Here is a 20,239-nt window from a genome sequence, read left to right as displayed (position 1 = left end):
ATCTCAAATAACCTAATGATGTATCTCAAGGTTTTAGAAGATCAAGAACAAACCAAATCCAAAATCAATAGAAGGAAAGTAATAATAAAAATCAGAAGTCATATGCCATGTGTGTATATTACATCAAAATGCATTCTACTGTCATTATAACTAAAAAGAACAAACAAAATTTTTTAAAAAAATCAGAGCTCCACTAAGTGAAATTAGACCAGAAGAACTATACAAAGGATAAATGAAACAAAGAATTGGTTCTTTGAAAAGATAAATAAGATCAGTAAACCCTTAGCCAAACCAACCAAAAAGAAAGAGAAGATCCTAATTAACAAAATTAAAGTTGAAAATGGGGATGTTTACAACAGATATCACTGAAATCCAGAGGATCTTTGAGGACTATTTTGAAAATTATATTCCAATAAATTAGAAAATCTAGAAGAAATGGATAAATTTCTAGATAGCTGTTATCTACCAAAATTGATACCAAGAGGTTATGAAAAACCTGAATAGATCAATCACAAACAATGAGACTGAAGCAGTAAGAAAAGTCTCCCAACAAAGAGAAGCCAGAACTGTGGGAATTCACTGCTTAATTTTACAAGGCCTTTAAAGAAGAACTAACCCCAATGCACTTCAAACTATTCCATGAATTAGAAGGCAGTAGCCTTCTAATACCAAAACCAGATAAGGAAACAACAGAAACGGAAGGAAGGAAAGCAGGAAGGCAGGAAGGAAGGAAGGAGGGAAGGGAGTGAGGGAGGGAGGGAAGAAAATTAGCAACTAATATCCCTAATAAACAGATGCAAAAATTCTGAATACTTTCAAACTGAATTCAGCAGCACATCAAAAAGGTCATACACCATGGTTTCATCCCAGAGATGGAAGGATAGTTCAATATAAACAAATCAATAAACATAATAATGCCACATAAACAGAATCACAGGTAAGAATCACATGATCATGCCAATAGATGCAGGAAAAGCCTTTTACAAAATTCAACATGGTTTCATGATAAAAATCCCTGAAGAAAAAAGATATAGAAGGATCTTACCTCAACACAATAAAGGCTATATATGGCAAACTTAAAGCCAACATTATATTTAATGGGGAAAAACATGAAATCATTTCCTCTAAAGTCATGACTGAGACAAAGAAGTTAACTCACTCAACACCCCTATTCAGTATAGTCCTTAAAAGTTTAGCTGGAGCAATTAGGCAAGAGAAAGCAGTAAAAAGATATACAAATAGGAAAAGGAGTCATCGGATTATTCCTATTACAGAAGAGATGATCCTAGGCTTAGAAGACCCTAAGTTTCCACCAGAAGACTCCTAGAGCCCATAAAATTAGCAAATTAGCAGGATATAAAATCAATATAAGAAAATCAACAACTTTCCTATACACTAATTCATAACAAACCTGCTGAAAAAGAAATCATTCCATTCACCATAGCTCTAAAAATACTAAAATGTCTATGAATAAATCTAACCAAGGGGTAAAAGACCTATTCAATGAAAATTACAGAACACTGAAGAAAGAAATTAAAGAAGACACTAGAAAATGGAAACACCTCCCATGTCCATGGATCAGCAGAATTAATATTGTTCAAATGGCAATATTGCTGAAAGTCATGTACACATTGAATGCAATCTCCATCATAATACCAATGACATGTGGGCAGGATGGTTCACCCCTTTAATCCCAGCAACTCAGAAGGCTAATAAAGAAAACGGGTTTTAGAGGAAATAATTTCATGTTTTTCCCCATTATTCAGCTGTAAGGAAGGATGAAATCATATCACTTGTAGGAAAATGGATGAAAATGGAAATCATATGGTTAAGTTAAATCAGACAGACTCTGAAAGACAAATCTTAGATATTTTCCCTCGGATATGGAATCTGACATGAAAGTTGTCACAGGGAGACTATTAGAGAAAAGCTGGGGGGGGATGACGAATATGATCAAAGTATGATATATATGTGTGTGTGTGTATATATATATATATATACACACATATATATTTCATTGTAGTATATATATACTACAATGAAACCCATTATTTTGTATGATCAAATGCACTAATAAAAAAATTTAAGATTAGGCTGGGCACAGTGGCACACAACTATAATCCCAGTGGCTTGGGAAGCTGAGGTAGGAGGATTATGAGTTCAAAGCCAACCTCAGCAAAATTGAGGCGCTAAGCAACTCAGTGAGACCCTGTCTCTAAATAAAAAATACAAAAAAATAGGGTTGGGGAAGTGGCTGAGTGGTTGAGTTCCCCTCAGTTCAATCCCTGGTATATCTACACACACACACACACACACACACACACACACACATTAAGATCTAAAAAGAACATATTTTTTTAAAAAAAGAAAAACAAAAAACTTCTTTTAAGTTATCTATTCAGGATATTTTTGTCCCAAGCAGGAATTTGATTTGTATATGCACATGGTTTACTCCTCTCTCAAACATTTAAAGAGAAATTGTCTTTATTTTCTTCTTTTCCATGTGTCAACTGCAGAACCCTGGATTTTGAATAATGTGTTCAGAAAGATGAAAATGACCTGGCCATTCAAAGTGTAGAGAAATGTATTCAAGGAATTTGAATCTGTCTATAATAGCTGCACTCCCCAGATTTATCTTATCAGTTAAAGACAATTAATTTATATGCCAAATGTATGTCTGCATCTTATTTTAGGAGTAAGTCACCTATATTGCAGGAGTAACCATTCTTTAATGAGGAAATGCTGTGCTGTATAGTAACTCTAAAAAGATTGCTTAGCACGTCCTTCCTTGGCCAACTGCTCTTACCCCAGAAGTGGGCTTTAAGGTGTGATCAGGGAGCAAAGCACGTGCCCTAAGCCCTCTGCAAGCAGAGGGAAGGAGTTTGAGGGAGCCGAAATCCAAAACTGACCTCACCTGGGTGTTGCTTTGGAGATGCTCCAGCCAGTGGCCTCCCGCAGGCCTCTGGGGAGCAGAGATCTGAAAAAGATGAAATCTTTGTGTTAAATGAAGTCAGTTCTGTGGAGGACTGAAATTGTTTCTCAGGATCTCTGCTTCTCTAGAAATGTCTCCCATTATCCTGAGTTCTGGTCTCCAAATTACCCTGGATCTGAGAAACCTTCCTTCTTACTTGCACGTCTGTCTTTCAAATCATTCCTCCTCCTTTCCTCGCCTTCCCTTATTCATCAGATATTTATTGGCCTCCTGCTCGGCCCTGTTTCTGACTCACAGAATAAGAGCCGTATTATTACTCCTTTTTTTTTTTCCCCTTTCCAGCAAAATGTGAGCCAGCGTGTCGTCATGGAGGTGTCTGTGTTAGACCCAACAAGTGCCTCTGTAAGAAAGGATATCTTGGTCCTCAGTGTGAACAAGTGGACAGAAACATCCGCAGAGTGGCCAGGGCAGGTATTCTTGATCAGATCATTGACATGACATCTTACTTACTGGATCTAACAAGTTACATTGTATAGTTTCTGGGACTGTTTGAATATTCTTTTCCAGTGGGCATTTATTTTTTATCCTGTCATTAAAAAGAAAGACTGTTATCCTGCTACACACTCCTGTGATTTCATTTCCTTTTATTAATTTAAAAATAATTTGCAGAAATGTGCAGATCCTCTGTGTGTATGTTGCACGTTTGTTCACACATGCACGCACACACCCACACTCACAACCCCTGTCCACGTGGTTGCATAACAGATGGGTTTTTAAAATATGTACTTCCTTGTGTGGAGTGATTGACACAGAAATTCCGTTGTAAATTGATAATGGAATTTTTATGTCACCATAAGAGAGTATTTGACTTCCCAGGAATTTTCTGTCTGTAATTACTGAAGTCAACTTAATGAGGTTTTGAAACATCACTGTGCAATCTGATGGATCTAATAAAAAATGGCAATATTTTTATATTAAAAGACTATAATATGAGAGAATGTTTCAAAACTCCCTGATGAATTTCTAAATGAACAATTTGATATAAAATTGTAATCTTCGTTTTTATCAATGTATCCCTTTGCAGAATGATACCTACCCACTTACCTTTTTATTTGGCAAAGCAATCTGGTTACTTTGGCTTAATCTCAAGATTGTTTTCAAATGTTTTATAGTGAAATCATAACAGCCTATTTTTAAATCAAAACTTCCTAAAAGGTCTGCTTTTATTGTATATTTTATTTAACAATAGGCACTGGGTTTGTGTTACATATTTATATTTTTTATTTTATTTTTATAATATAGACATCACCTAGATGAAACACCTTTACCCTGTCCTGTAAAATACTAAAGTTACATTTTTCACCAACTTAATTGGAGAGAAGGGGAATGAGAAAGCAGTCTTTAATGTGCTGTGGATCTAATCTAACAATGTATCCTTTGCCAACATGTAATCATTAACGACGGATGAAAAAGCAAGAAAACAGCCAATCCTTATAAAATTGCAGCATTAAACATTTGTAAAGTGCCTCTCACCGTAGCAGGACTGTCAGAGTACATGTGATTAGAATGTTACAGATTCCACACTGAATCAAACCTCACTGGAAGAGAGCTCACTCATTTATATCAAATCTGGGCTGTGTAAGCTGTCACTTGTACAAATTTTTCATATAATAATTCTTGCCAAATATGGATTTTCATGTATATTCTCCTTTAGAACTCAATGAAAATACTCTCTGGCTAATATATCAATAAATTTTCTGTAAATGTTCTGTTCAGGTTTTTAAAAGAAATGACCTGTTCCAACAAGACTGCAGAAAGCCTGGTACACCGTTTTCTTAATGGTTTCCCAGGCCACCTCTTCCCATTTGGATTCTAAAAAAATTATAAGGCCTCTATGCACTACTGAAAAAAACACGTCCACCTGTGATAAGCACATACCCCACTGTAGCTGTCCTACTGTAAACATCCACTCCTCTGCAATCTAAATTGTGGAAGTGTATAGATTATGCAGCTTTGGCTGACTTTCCAAACCTGCTTCTTACCTTTAGGAATATGAGCCTCAATTAAATTTTTTAAGAACATTTCATAGCTAGGACTTCTCTGTTGTTTCTAAGTGAGATGCTTACAATTAAAGCACAGTGAACATTTATATAGAAACCACAATGTAGAAAGATTGGTTAAGTACACTGCTCTTGTCTTCCATATATGATTACTTAAGTTTCAAGTGACCTCATGCCAAATGGAAATGGGTTGAGAAATCTTGGTTCAGTGCTTCGGGGACAATAGCCTGCATTAAAAAGTGCATGCATAATTTTGCACAATTTAGATTCAATTGGCAGTCTTTTCAAAGAAGTCTCAGGATTAAATGAGCATGGAGACCAAATTGCCCTCTTACCCCAGAAAAGGGGTGGTCCCTTCTAGTCTCACTAACACTTCATTGGCCCAACAGTGTGACAAATCTTGCAATGAACCATGCAGTAGCCTGCATCTGTAGGTTAATAGCAATCTTTTGTCTCCATTGCTTTCTCTTCATAGCCCTTTTACTGAATTCCATCACAGAAAGTTTTACAATTAAAAAAAAAATGTCCTGACAACCATTTTTGTAAATGGACCTTACCATCTAATCATCCCTTATTCAACGTGGGTGACATTAACAAAATGTGAACTTCTTGTGAGGGAGCCAGCTGTCTAAATCTGTCAAATCGTGCAGTTTTATTACACATTCTCCCATTCATAGTTTGAGTGAAAACAATAAGGATACTGCTATATAGTCAGTGAAATCTTAAAAATCAAATGTATCTTCTTACATCATTAATCTCTCCATCTCTTCCCCCAAAGAAAAGGTGTTCTATTGCCATTACTTCTCCTATTTAAAATAATCTATATTAAATTAACCAGACCCAGAGTTTTTTATAGGTCTGTTTCCCAAGTGAAAGAGTTTCAAGTGACTTGGAAAAACACATGTACCCCAGGTGTCACTGTCTTTTCTATTGTGAGAGAATAAAAGACCAAATTCTTCTAAAAAGGAGATAGCAAGATCCATGGATATTAAACCCAAGCAAAGAAAGTCCAGCCTTTGGAGTCACTTCTTTCTGCTCTTAGGAGAAAAGTAGCCACCAAAGGTAATTGATGGCTACACATTTTAAATTAAGTGGCCAATTCGAGAAACTTCTTTGACCCTCTTTTTGAAGTAGATTTTTTTTAAATGCATGACCTCAGTGATTTATGATGAGAGGCAGGTAGGAATTGGTTAAAAAGGATGAGTTAGGGAAAAGTAATTGTTTCATCACACAAAAGGCAAAATCTGCTCAGTTCATAAAGTATACAATCTAAAATAGAAGGAAACGCTCCTTGATATGAATCCTAATGTGTAAGATAAAGGTGAAACAACAAAAGAGACGAATGTGTATTAGGACGCCCTGTCCATTTCAGAGCTTAAGCGTCGGGTGTCAGTTGAATGTGGAATGATGCTTACGGTAGTTTTAAATATTTTGAAATAACCTTTCTACCACTGTCTCTGCCAAACTCTTGTCCTGATTCATAGAACCTTCTTTTCTTGACACTTACTTAAGATAATGAGATGAAAACAGAATTGGCAGATCACCAAAGTGAAAAGGAGGGAAAACTTAAGAAACTTAGGTGATGGCAGAAGTCCTTCCATTGATACCTTTTCTTCTTAGAATTTTATTGCAGTAGAGCTATTCTAAAGTATCTTATATTATTACAAAGAATACTCAGAAGTTTTCTCAGATTAGTGGGTCTGTCTCATAAAGAGAGCAAAGAAACCCAGACATATAACATACACACAGCCTGGCTAAAAACTATTCTCTGCATATCATTTATACTATACAGAATATACAGAATAGTCATTTATACAGAATGATCACTTCTGCACTTATGTGAAAATAATTACAGAATAATTTACTAAAATGTTTAAATCCATTTGTTTTCTATTTTGTTTTGATCTCTGAATTATAACCCTACAAAAAGTCGACTAGGTATAAGATTATTGGTCAGATGCTACATTCATTAATTTAAACCTTTATTTGTCTTTTAACTTCCTGTTAAGTCTCTTAGCTTTAACACATAAAAGAGGAGCCATGTCTAAATTTTTAAGAGGAAAAATAAAGCATGCCGTGGGAAGTTGCAGTGGAGAGATTAACAAATGAGTTTCTGAGCCTTTGTCTAGAACGTTACTGAAGATATCGGTCTTCTCCTGCCCTCTCCCTTCCCTCTGCCTCCACCTTTCCTTCTCCTCTCTCTCACTTTCTCTCTCTCTCTTAATCTCTTCCCTCTTCCGTCTCCTCTATTTTCTTTCCGTTTGGGCTAAATAAACCTGTCCTTACTATACCCATTAATTACATATCCTGGGCCAGTAGCTGTGAATTTGGCTCATTATGATCTTTTCTTTATTTTCCTGAAAAATACCCTCTTCTGGTATCACATTTGTTCAAATTCTGTATACCATGAGGAAGAGTAGACAAATAACATACTAGATGGATCTATTACAGTCACTTAGAGAAATCGTGATGAGCCACGTGGCTGCTGGTCCAGGAGCTCCCATGCAGCTAGTCTGTCGTAGCCACAGGAAAGACACTGAAACAGCCCCAGTCAATAGCTGAAGCTAACAGTCAGGAATAGGAGTAGCTGTTTCCTATCCAGCAATTGCCATCTCTAAGGAGTCTACTTTAAAGAAGATTATTCCAAATCTGTGGGGGAAAAAAATAAGAAGAAATAGTTCCTCTATGCAGACTTCAGAATCTTCTTTCTCCACCCCTGGAATTAAATTTGAACTTTGTAGAGAACTCAGATCAAAGTACCACATCCAGAAAATTGATGGGTCAGTTCCTAGGAACACAGCTAGAATACCTTCTGCAGAAAGTTCTCTGAGACTATCAGAAATAAATGTTTGCTATCTTACCCTCTTTCTCTTTATTGCTCCTCCAGTAATTAATATGATATCAGGAAGGTGGGAAACCTAGAAAAAGAAACATTTAGATATAAAAAATATGGCCATGAAATTTGACAAATGCAAATGCCAGCCAACTTCAGACCTTCTTCCTCTTGACTATTGCCTTTGAATAGTTTTTGTAAATTGCCTTCAAGGAACTTTTTAGGAAAGTGAGAGGTGTTTGTGGGAGTGTAAGGGAGTGTGTACACTCATGCCCTTCTTAGAACAGCAGTGTCCCTAGCTGCTATGGAGAGATTTGCTCACTTACAATTTTCTTAAATTCTTTATTAAATATGAGCCCAAGACACACCCATCATTTACCTTGCTTTCCCATACCATTTGTAGAGGTCAGATACCAGTCAGCTGGAAAAAAAATGAAAAAATAATGAATCTCTTGCATAAACATAAAACCTTACACCTAAAATCTGTTGTTCTTTTTTTTTAGCCAGGCAACAGTGCATTAAAAAAAAATGCTACTAATTTCAACATTAACTCAAAGATTACCTCCCATGTACATCATAAAGTCAAACATTATTTCTCATGTGGGGTTTTCTTTTTTATTTTGGACTATGTAGATTATTTATACTTAATCCAAAAATATATGTGTATGTATACAGGCAAGTTAATATACATGTATGGTGAGTTATCTCAGTTGATTAGAACCTTTTAAGTAAGCACACACACATACTTTAGCACATAGTACATACAGAATAGGAAAGACTATTCATACTGGCTAAATATAGCAAGCTTTTTTTTTTTCACAGTTAAAAACTAATTCTTGCACTAAAAAAAAGAACAAATCAGGCTGGACTGGGGATGTAGCTCAGTAGTAGAGCACTTGCCTAGCATGTGCAAAACTCTGGGTTCAATCCCCAACACTGCAAAACCAAAACGAAAAACTAGTCAGTAGCTTCCATTCACATGAATGATGTATGATCAGGTTTGGAATGGTCTATGCCAAAATGTATGTTGCATGCTTCTTCACTTAATACCCTAAATCTGAGACACGACCTTCCTGGAATAAGTTAAGATTTCATGTGCAATAGGATTCTTTTCATAATACCATTACCAAGAAGACAAACTGACAAACATATAAGATACCAGATATTTCCCACATCTCATTAAAGTTATGAGTGGTGTTTGGACATGAGTTTCACCAGGAATCAGAAAGTAACAAGAAAAATGATGCTGATGTCCAAGGAATTTATGGAACTTGATTCCCTATGCAGGCCACAGTAGACTATTTATTTCAAAGACATCCATCTAGTTAGAATTTTTTAAATTGAATAATTATAATTTATTTTTTATTTTTTTTATTGTTGGTCGTTCAAAACATTACATAGTGAATAATTATAATTTAAAAGCCTGAAAGAATATGAAAGGCAAACCCTGTGTCCTCTCTGACTTAATTAATTAATCTGTGATTAGTTTTGTCTGGTTTTAAAGATTGATTATTTGTTTCATTCTTCTAACGTATTTTGGTTTTCCTGGCTGTTCATTTTCTTTTAGACGGTTGAAAATTAGGGCAGTTTGTCCACAGCCTTACTCATGGAAGATTCCAGAACCCATTCATGTTTGGCACAAGACTGTAGGAACAATTAGTAAAATGAGGTCCAGGTTAAAAGGAGCAGAGTTAATACATGACCCGGTTGGGATTTCTACAAATGTTCTTTAGAAAAGTAACATGCAAAGTTATTGGTTCCCATAATCCCTCTGAGTTTGAACTGAGCTGATTTATTTAATCAAGTTACATAATATGCAGTTCTCCTTGATTAATCTTCCACTATTCAGCCATTCATACATTTATTAACTCAAAAAAATATTTATTGAAGTGCCTAGCATGATTAAGTGCTATAGAACAGGCAAGGACGTTTACAAGGATGGGGTTGTGAGCCCAATGGGTATCATGAACGTGTTGGAAGCAAAAGACAATTTCACGTCCAACCAGCTTCAATTCAGCTCAACATTAGAATACAGCATAACAGTACAGATGATCTAAAGAACATCTGTGTGTATCTGTATGTGTGCACACACCCATGTATATATATTTATCTCTGTACAAACACTACATATGTATACACACTATCTATGTAATATATAATATATGTATAATGCATATAAATTCTAACAAGTGTTATTTGTGTTATCTTTAAAAATAGATCAATTGTATCTTGAAGTGGTAAATGCAGAGAATTGGTTTTATTGTTGATCTGTGGATTTAATGATTTTTAGGTGAAAAGGATGTTTAAGTGTATAATTTCCTTTCTTAATTTAATATATTTATGTAAATGCATGCCTGAAATTGGATTAGATTGGCTGTGTTTTGTGTCTTAACGTGATCAAATGTATTAAACTTTATCTTATGACTCAATGTATATGTGCTATTTTAAAATTCTTTTTTACTTTAGAATTTAAAAAATAATCCTGCATATTCAGACTGATTTTATAAACACCAAATTTTAAATGTTTTATGCCCAACCTCCTTCCAAATTTTCTGCTTTTGTCAAACCCCCCCCCCCCCCCCCCCCGTCTTCCTGGATAAATGTATCTCATTGATTCATTAAAAGATAAGGCTGTTTCTCTGTAAGAGGTTATTACTCCTGAGAGACTAAAAATGTGTGACAAGGTGCTTTTTTTACAAAGTGTCCCCTAGAAGTTTTCAATTAGGCAAGGTGACACCATGGAAGGCGTCCTTCCGCTGATTCCCACAGAAAGCTCCAGAGTCCTCCTTCAGACCCTGCCCTTCTGGCTATTAGAATTTGTCCCCCTGGGGCTGGGGTTGTGGCTCAGTGGTAGAGCACTCACCTAGCATGTGTGAGGCACTGGGCTCCATCCTCAGCACCACATAGAAATAAAATAAAGGTATTGTGTCCACTTACAACTAAAAATATATATTAAAAAAAAGAATTTGGCCCCCTAACTTAGCCCAGGAGCACCTATTTGATTCCTCTGTGTGTGTGTGTGTTCCTTTTTGAATCCTTGGCCGACTAGAACAGCTCCTGCATAATGAGAGAAAGTGACAATACACAGGTGCCAGCCAGCCGTGGAAGTGAGTTCTTGCTGTGGCTAATTTCTCTGAGTTCCTTCCCTGACCCATGTTTGGCTTCTTAACTCTGCTATCGACCAGTGTAACCAGTTCCCTGCTTTAAATTCCCTGGGTCATACACATTGCAGTTTTGCCACATCCCTTTTTTATATCCTGATTCATACAGATCCATACATATATTAATAAGAGTGACAGACACGGAGAAGAAACAGTGTGGAAGAACTAAAAGGATACAAGATAGGGCTGGAGTGTGACGCAGGGGTAGACCACTTGCCTAGCATGGGCAAGGCCCTGGGTTCCATTCCCAGCATCACAAGTAAACAGATTAATCAGTCAATTAATCAATTTAAAAGGGGCTCGATGGAGTCTGCTTTAGGAGAGCACATCACTAAGACCGCAGTGAACCCAGTACCCCAATGTGAGCGGTGAAATGAGGCTGGAGGGTTCCGACTTCCAAACCTGATGCAGATCCCTTGGTTTCCAAGGCAGCTACTAGTGGGAAAGGTCATTATTTCCACAGTTGTCTCTGAGAATTTTCATAGCTCACATTTGTACTGTTGCAACTATCAGCTGCCAGTTTCCGAGGGAGTCTGACAGCTAATGGGATAGATGTTTTTATGAACAGGCTCCTTTACACTTACTTGCTTTTTAAAAGAAACTTTGAAGCTAATGTAATATTTCCAATGGAAACACAATTTAAAATACCAACCACAGGTACTACCTCATCAGAACAACAACAAAATAGTTTTGTTTTGTTTTGTTTTGTTTCTTCTCTTTGGAATTCCAAAGAGGCCTCTCTGGAGACTAAATCCTACTATCCTTCAAAGAACTGAGGGGATAAAAGGAAGGAAAACAATTTGCATGAAATATTTCTTCTGAGTTTTCACCATTTGATTATATTTGATTTCTATGCAATATTTTCTATGATTAATAAAAAGAATTTAAAAGGAGAAAGGAGGGGACTGGGAGAGGGAGAAGGCTGGGTAGGTCCTGACTATAAAACTCATTCTACTTGGGATTATGCCAGCATCAGAAACTACTTGAGCTCACTCTTGTAATTTAATAAGATGTTGTCAGATCCCTTTGACATATTTATGGCCTTATAATTAAACCTCCTTGATGCAAAATCCATGTGCTTCATGTAAAGCTTATCATAGACACTCTGTCCTATGATCTACAGCTACCAAAGCCACACATGCCAGGTGTATTGGCAGGGTCCCTGGGCTAAGGTTGCAAGATGTGGACGCTGGGCCTGGGTCACCAACTAACTATGCAGTTGGTCTTGGGTATATCTCTCACGCACTGACAGTCAGCTTCCTTATGTAAAATATGAGAGATTCCTTTTAGATCTAACAGGTATCATGAAATACTGCTAATTCCAGTATCCATGTGGATTGCAAATTTGAAATTACAAATTTTACTAGAGATATAAATGAGCCACTTCACTTCATTGATTTTTGGTGGTTAAATAATTATAAAAGACATTCAGGAGGCTAAGGCAGGAGGATCAAAAATTCGAGGTCAGCTTCAGCAATTTAGCAAAATCCTGTCTCAAAATGAAATAAAGGACTGGGGATGTAGCTCAGAGGCAGAACTACATTTCTAAGTGTGGAAGGGAGAAGGACACTTACTAATTTTCCCCTGGTCTGCTTTCCTCTGATGTATTCTTGAATGTTCATCTTCTGTTCCTTCCATCCTGGCCTGGCTCATTCTTCAAGTCCATTCATGTCATCTAAACCTCTCACTCTGTATTCACTCTAAACACTGTCCCATCTGTACCTATCATTTCCTTCATGCTGAGAAGTGCACGGTTACGGGAAGCTGCCACTCTCTCCAGAGACCTTCATGTCTGGTTTTGCAACTGTTGGAAATATCACTGCTTCTTTCATAAGCTATTCCCAGAGGACTGCTGTAGGCACCCACCCAACAGCTAATAGCATATTCTGGGTACATACAAGGGCGTAAATGCCTGGTTGATGTCACCTAAAAGGTGTTCAAGATACAGAAGAGTAACTATGAAGACCATTCCGCTCATGCTGCCCTGACAAAGTACCTCTCACTGGGTGGCTTAACCAACAGAAATTTATAGTTTCGCTGTTCTAGAAGCTGAATGTCCAACATCGAGGTTTCAACAGGATTGGTTCCTTCTGAGGGAAGTAAGGGAAGATCTGTCCCAGGTCATCTTTTCCCTGTTTCTCTTTGTATCACCTTTTCTTTCTGTTTTTGTTGTTGTTGTTGTTTGGTTTTGTTTTTGTTTTAGTTAATTTTCCTCCTTTGCTAAGGACACAAGTCACACTGGATTAAGGCCCAACCTAATGACCTCATTTTAACTTGAGTCCCTCTGTTGAGACCCTATCTCCCAATGAGGTCACATTCTCAGATACTGGGGTTTTGAACTTGAACATATGAATTTGAAGCGTGGGTTGGAAGTCACACAATCCCACTCCTCCATAACACCATGGCTATAGTATAAGAATATTTCATTGTACAACAATAGTACAATAATATTCCATTGTCTGAATGTACCTGAATGATTACAGACTTAGGAGAAGTCTCATATTCATTGTCTAAAGCAGTGCTTCTCAAATTCGAATGGGCCTTCAGTTACTTGGGGACATTGTTAAAATATAGGTTCTGATTCAATAGGTCTCAGGCAGAACCTCAGATTCTTTCTAACAAACTCCAAGGTTGTGCTCATGTTGCTGGTATGTGGGCAATGCTTAGAGGAGAAAGCATCTAATTCTGTTTAACTTCAGAATAGTAATACTAGAAATGACCTAAAGGCAACATGGCTTTATGCCTCCACAAAGGAAACAATGATATGACCTGTGGGTTTGTCACCTTTCTGTTACTGCAACAAAATACCTGAGATAATCAACTTATAAATAGGAAATGTTTCTTTGGGTTTATAATTTCAGAGTTTTCAGTCCGTGATTGTTTGGTCTCATTGCTTTTGGACCTGTGGTGAAACAGCACATCAGGGTAGGAGCTTATGGTGAAAGGAACTGCTGACCTCATGTCTGAAAGCAAAAAAATAGAGTAAGAGAACCTTGTTCCAAAATCTCCTTCAAGTGCACTCCCCCAGGGACATAAAACCTCCCACCAGGCCCCACTTTTTAAAGGTTCCATTCCTCTCAGTAGTGCTAAGCTGAGGACCAAGCTTTTAACGTGGACCTTTGGGAGACATTTCACATAAACACTTAAGTTTTCTCTGTGCCTTTTGTGACTTGAGAATTCATTTCTTTTTAGTGCTGTACAATATTCCATTGTCTGAATGTACTGCAGCTTATTTATTCATTCACCTACTGAGGGATATCTTGATTGCTTCCAAGTTTTGGAATTTATGAATAAAGCTACTATGAACACCTGAGAACAGGTTTTTGTGTGGAAATGATTTCAATTCTGAACAAATACCAAGGAGTTCAATTACTGGATCATATGGTAACATTACATGTAGTTTTGTAAAATATTGCCAAACCTTCTTCCCCAGTATTGCATTTCCATCAAAAAATGAATGACAGTCCCTGTTGCTCCATATCCTCACCAGTATTTGTTTTTTTTCAGTGTGTACTGAATTTTCAGAAATAAAGTTGTATAAATTTATTCCAATACCAAGATAGAGTCGTATCTGGAACAATGTCAAAAAACTCCATAGGAGCAAATTTGATTCTGTTCACTAAAGAATGATATTAACTATCAAATATTTATGGACTTTTTAAAGCAGGTCTGACAAATCGAATCCTCTGGGATGGTGAAATTTTCTATATCTATACTGTCCAATGGGATAGCCACTAGCCACATGTGGCTGTCTAACCCTTGAAATGTGGCTGGTGTAAGTAAGGAACTGAATATTAACTCTAACTAAATTTAAATTTGAGTTGCCTTAGTCCATTTCATGTTGCTAAAACAGAATAGCACAGACTGAGTAATTTTTAATGAATAGAAATTTATTTCTCACAGTTCTGGAAGCGAGTGTGTACACATCAGGGTGTTGGCATCTGGTAAGGATGATTTCTTGCTGCCTCATCAAAGCATCACATAGCCAGAAAGCAAATGCATGCAAACTTAGATCTCTCTTTCTCTTCTTGTAAAGCCACTAGTGCCATCATGGGGACCCATCCTTAGGACCTCTAATGTATTCCTAATTACTTCCTCACCTCCAAATGCTATCAACTTGAATTTGGAGACTAAGTGTTCAACAGATGAATTTTTGAGAGACACATTCAAACTGTAGCACCCATATTAAAATAGTATGTTATTGTAATAATAGCTAACACTTGTATAGTACTGCATTCCAGGTACCTATGGTAAGAACTGTCAAGAATGTGATGACAGGTCCGAGATTTCATTTAGAAACTCACAGGTTTGCACTTCCAAAATTTCATGGATGCTGGTAGAAGACATGAGATTCTGGGTCAAAGACAAAGAGCAGTTTATCATTACTCATGGCATTAGCCATGACAGTGATTAGATCCCCGAGCTGCTATGTTAAATACAATATTGGCTACTTCAAAAAAACAGAGCTAAAAGCAATTCATAAAGTTCAGTTTATAACCTTTTGGTAATGTGCTTATTTGATAATCTCTTACTTATATTTCACACATAAATGTTTAATATTCCCTATAACTTTTTTTCTGCAGTTTAATGCAAATTGTTTATGGTACAGACTATTCTAAATTTTTTTATATCGAGCTTTGACCAAAACCAGTAAAATTCTTAACTCTATGTACAGTTTTATAGTGTAGTTAAAAATCCATTGTGCACTTGCAGAAAATGCACTATGATCATGTGTATGCACATCTCTGAGTGTATACAATTGAAGAAATAGTACTATACACACGGAATTGTTAATGAACCAAAGTAATGGTGACAGATACTTGTCACATGCCAAACTCTCTTCAACTAAAGAAAATACAGACAGAGGAACCAGGGACATGAGACTACAAAATTTTCTACAAAATTCTTCTGGAAGAGAAAAATTATGAAACAGTAAGGCACTATTTAGACAAAGAAAATCAAATGCATTACACTGATCTGTAAGGTCTGTTCTAACAATTTCTCCAAATGTAATCTGAAATAACCCATAGGAGTTAGGCAATAAAAACAAGGGAAATGTCTGAGGTCCAAAGAAAGATTAAAGGAAATATGTTTCCCTAAATGGGGTCAGACACTGTAGACATATGACAGTAAATTATGGTAAGAGATAAGATATAGCTAAACTGAACAGAAATAAGTAGGAATAGGAGTAGTAGCTAACACTTGGATGGTACTTGGCCAGGCACCTGTTCTAAGAACTGTCAATAATGTGGCAGGTCTGAGATTTCACTCTGCTTAGAATCTAACAAGTTTGCACTGCCACCATTTCATGGATGCTGGTGGAAGACATGAGACTCCTAGGTCAGAGACAAAGAACAGTTTATTACTCATGGAAATAACTATAACCAATAATTAGACACCTGAGTCCTTATGCCCACAGGGTGACACAGAAGGGGCCATATGATATCTACCCAGGCAGAGGGCTGACTTTTAGAAGAGAAACTTTGAATTTAGGGAACTAGGATATTTAATAATGGACAATAGATAAATCTGCCTGGCCTTTGCCATATAGGAGGAAGTTAGCTCTGTCTTCCAAGTTCATTTGCTAAACAAGCATTCATGAAAACTAGTTCCAAATAAAGGTTTTCAGTGCTTTTGCTTACAAGATAAAAAGAAACACAAAGGCCCCCGGATAATTATTTTTAATGATCAATTTTTGCATATGTTAGCTCATTTAACCTTCTCAACACCCATATGAGAGGTAGGTACTCATGCTATTTTAATGATAAGGAAGTGGAGGGACAAAGAGTTCTCATAGCTACTAAATAACAGAGTATGGATTCGAACCCGGGCAATCTGGCTCTGGAGAAGCATGATTCAATAAAAATATTATGTGAGATACATATATCATTTTAAACCTTCTAGTAATCACATTTAAAAAGTAAAAAGAAACAGAGAAAATAAGTTTTAACCATGTGTTTTAAATAATTCAATTCATATATATAACTTCAGCATGCAATCAGTATTAAAAACAGTTAATAGAATATTTTACATTTTTATACTTTCTTTGAAAGCCAGTGAGTATTCTACATTTATAACACATCTCAATTTAGAGACAAATTTTTCATAAAAATACTTGATCTATATCTAGTTTGCATAAAATTCACAGTTGTAAAAGTGGATCACATACCCAAGTTTTTCCAGATAGGTTTAAAAGCTTTCCAGTGGCTTAATCAATTATCACTTTTAAAAATTAAGTTCATTAAAATGAAACCATTTAAATTATTCTGTTTTTTTTTTTTTTTTTTTCTGTCACAGTAGCCACATTCCCAGTGCTCAAGAGCCCCAGGTGACTAGTGACTCCTCAAACGGGACAGCCTAGCTCTGGAGACCATGCACCTAACCACCATGTTCTCCTGCCTTCCAAAGAAAGTACCTTAAAAAGGTACAGGATTTTAACCTGTTGGTTCTTTTCCTTTGATTGGCTAATGGAGTTACAGGTGTTTACAGCAACATGCCTGCCCCTGGAGGGTTGTTGAGAGAAGTCAAGAGAAGGTAATACAGATTGGAGGGTCAGAACCCAGGACACAGTCACACAAACCTGGTCTGGATCCATGCTCTGGGCTCCACTCTGCTGTGTGACCATATCATATTTCCTGACCTCACTGAGCTCTAAGTTCTACACCTTGACAGTTGGGCAATTACAGGACCTCTAAGTATAAAATAAGGTGATTCGTGTAAGGAACCCTGCTCAGTATTTGGCACTTAGTTCATGCTCAGTAAATGTCAGTTATTATTTGGAGACTAGAATAAATTTAACATGAAAAAAAACGAACAAAAATGTAATAGTAGATCATTTTAAGATGCCCATTTGTTTTCTGGGGAGAGGACTGGCTCTCTTCGCTATGCAGCCCAATGTTACCCTCTAGTGCCAAAAACCTTGAACAGCAGGCATCCCCAACCAAACCTCCAGAACACCACCGGCTCTGAAGGAGGTGTGGCTTCCTCAGCCTCAGATGCTGTGTGTGACCCACGTTTCCAGTTCCCAGTTCCATTATTTAGCACTCACTGTGGGCCAGTGCTTCTCAGACTTTAATTCCTTACCAAACAATTGAACAAAACACTTAAGACAAGCTCACCACAGATTCCTCTTTGAGTAGCAATGTTTTAGGCAATTCTATCTATCAAATTCTTTCTAAAGGAACCACCAAACCCATTAGAATAAGGAATTACAGAATTAAGTGAAGCGCAGTCTTCTTTCTCCTGTAGACAGGGGTAAGAACAAAAGCCCTAAGTGGATAAATACACCCGAATTTTTTAAGGATGGATTCAAAGAGAACAACGCATTCTAAGCAAAGAGCCTCAGCAAGAGACAACTAGAGTGACAGGCCAGTGTGCAATTCTTACATGCCTTTGACTTTGGAATGTAGCTCAAGGTCATGTGCTAAACCATGACTTAATGCTGACTTTTTAAGTTACTCTCTGATCACGGTTTAAGGCTCATCATAATATGGACCATAATAATGGGGTGGCATGAAGGTCCTGGATCAGCAATGGAAACTGAATCAGACTCTCAGCAGTCCCAGGACAGTGGTCTTTCCAATGTCTCCGATTCAGAGATATGAGAAGACCTACATTTGGAAGAAATCGTCATCTCTGCTTCATTCTACATTGTTTAAAATGGATATAAGGGGAGCTGGGGCTGTGGCTAGTGGTAGAGCGCTTGCCTAGCACATGTGAGGCACTGGGTTCAATCCTCAGCACCACATAAAAAATGAAAAAAATACAGATAAAAAATGGATCTAAGAACAACAGATACATTTTGCAAACAACAAATGAAGTAATAGAATAAAAGTCCTTTGAAGATAGTGTCTGATTGTTTCCAGTAAGGAAAAAAGGGGGAAGGGGAACTTGAAGTTTATTTAAATTTGTCCATTCATTAAAAAAAAATTTTTTTAAAGTCAATTTAGGTCACAATGACTTAATTACTCCAAATTTCTAGGTATTTATGTCACCCTCCCACAAGACTGCCACGTTAATGAAAATATTTTCATCTTGTTTTCAAACATTTATTTCTGATGATGAGCTTAATACACAATCATGTAGTCACACTTGGTAAAGTTTGCTCTTATCTTGCTGGACTGGCAATATTACCAACTTTGGCAAAAACAATGTCCACAGGTTTTGTCAAAGGCATGCCAATTTATCAAACACTGTAAACAAGGGGAGATTCTGCTGTGTTATCCCACGAAGCATTGTGTTGGCATTCTGGACATGAACTCATTTTTTTAATCTATTTTCAACATCTCCCTCCCTGGGTAAAGTGAAGACTGACTTCCATACATCTTTGTTTCATGGTAAGAAATTATTTGATTTATCTTTGTTGGCTTCTCAGAAGGTTGTCTTAAAGTCTTTCTCTTCCACTTGTTTTGACGTACTACATCATAGTAATGTGCTCCTCCTGGTTGATTATTCTCTCTCCCATATTAGATTTCCAAAAAGGAAAGCATTTGTATCACTGTGTTATAGTTGCTACAAATGTAAAAGGAGAAAGTGAAGTTTGATCATCAGAATTTAGGGGAAAACAAAAGCAACATGAACACAGTCCCGTAAGTCTACATTGAGAGAAAAACCAAAGCAGAAAATGAGAGGGGGAGGAGGGAGAGAAGAAGGGAGGAGGGAGGGAGGGAGAGAGGAGGGAAGGAGAAGGGAGGGGGAAAGAAGAGACTTGGAGATTTCCTTTCTATATACTGTCTCTTTTTTCATTTACACAATAAAGCCTAACTTGGGGACCAGAAAACACTGGTTTCATCCTGTTAAGAACACTAACAGCAATCCACCCATCGACTGATAAATGACTCCTAGACGGAGGTATACAATGCTTAGACTCTGAGAGGAGAAACAATATCCAGATATGAAAAGACAATACTCTTAGGGCCTAAAAGTACTTAGCAAGCAAAGCAAATTTTTGGCTTGAATCCAATCCACTTTGGTTATTTATGTAAGGCCTATGTTTGGGGCCTGGGTGTCAAGAGAGAAGGGTGAGATCCTACTCTTATCAGAATTCAGATTCCAGGTAAGATTTTCAGTTAGTCCATTAAACCAGCCCAGAATCATTTGTCACTCTGGACATTAGTCCTCCCTGCTACGGCTGTACCCACATCCAGACCTGCTGAACTTCTGGGCTAGTCAAGCCACTTCTCCCACCATGCCCATTAGAATCACAGATTCCCAACTTCAGCCTCTTTGTTGAACTCCAGTTCTTTATTGCCGC

General features: G+C 37.1%; 1 protein-coding gene across 1 annotated transcript in view; it reads left to right on the top strand.

Moving 5' to 3' along the window:
* The window catches only part of HHIP (hedgehog interacting protein), a 102,133-nt gene extending 92,956 nt beyond the window's left edge, over nt 1–9,177 (top strand). Inside the window, exon 13 of the mRNA XM_081304307.1 lies at nt 3,275–9,177. Coding sequence (XP_081160433.1) covers nt 3,275–3,468 — 194 coding nt within the window. The 3' untranslated portion in view covers nt 3,469–9,177. The remainder of the gene's footprint in view (nt 1–3,274) is intronic.
* Nucleotides 9,178–20,239: the final 11,062 nt, after the last annotated feature.

This window comes from Spermophilus citellus (assembly GCF_964194105.1).
Source record: "Spermophilus citellus genome assembly, chromosome: 8".
NCBI lineage: Eukaryota > Metazoa > Chordata > Mammalia > Rodentia > Sciuridae > Spermophilus > Spermophilus citellus.
The sequence above is the reverse complement of the archived record's forward strand: the minus strand, read 5'-3'. Positions and strand labels throughout refer to the sequence as shown.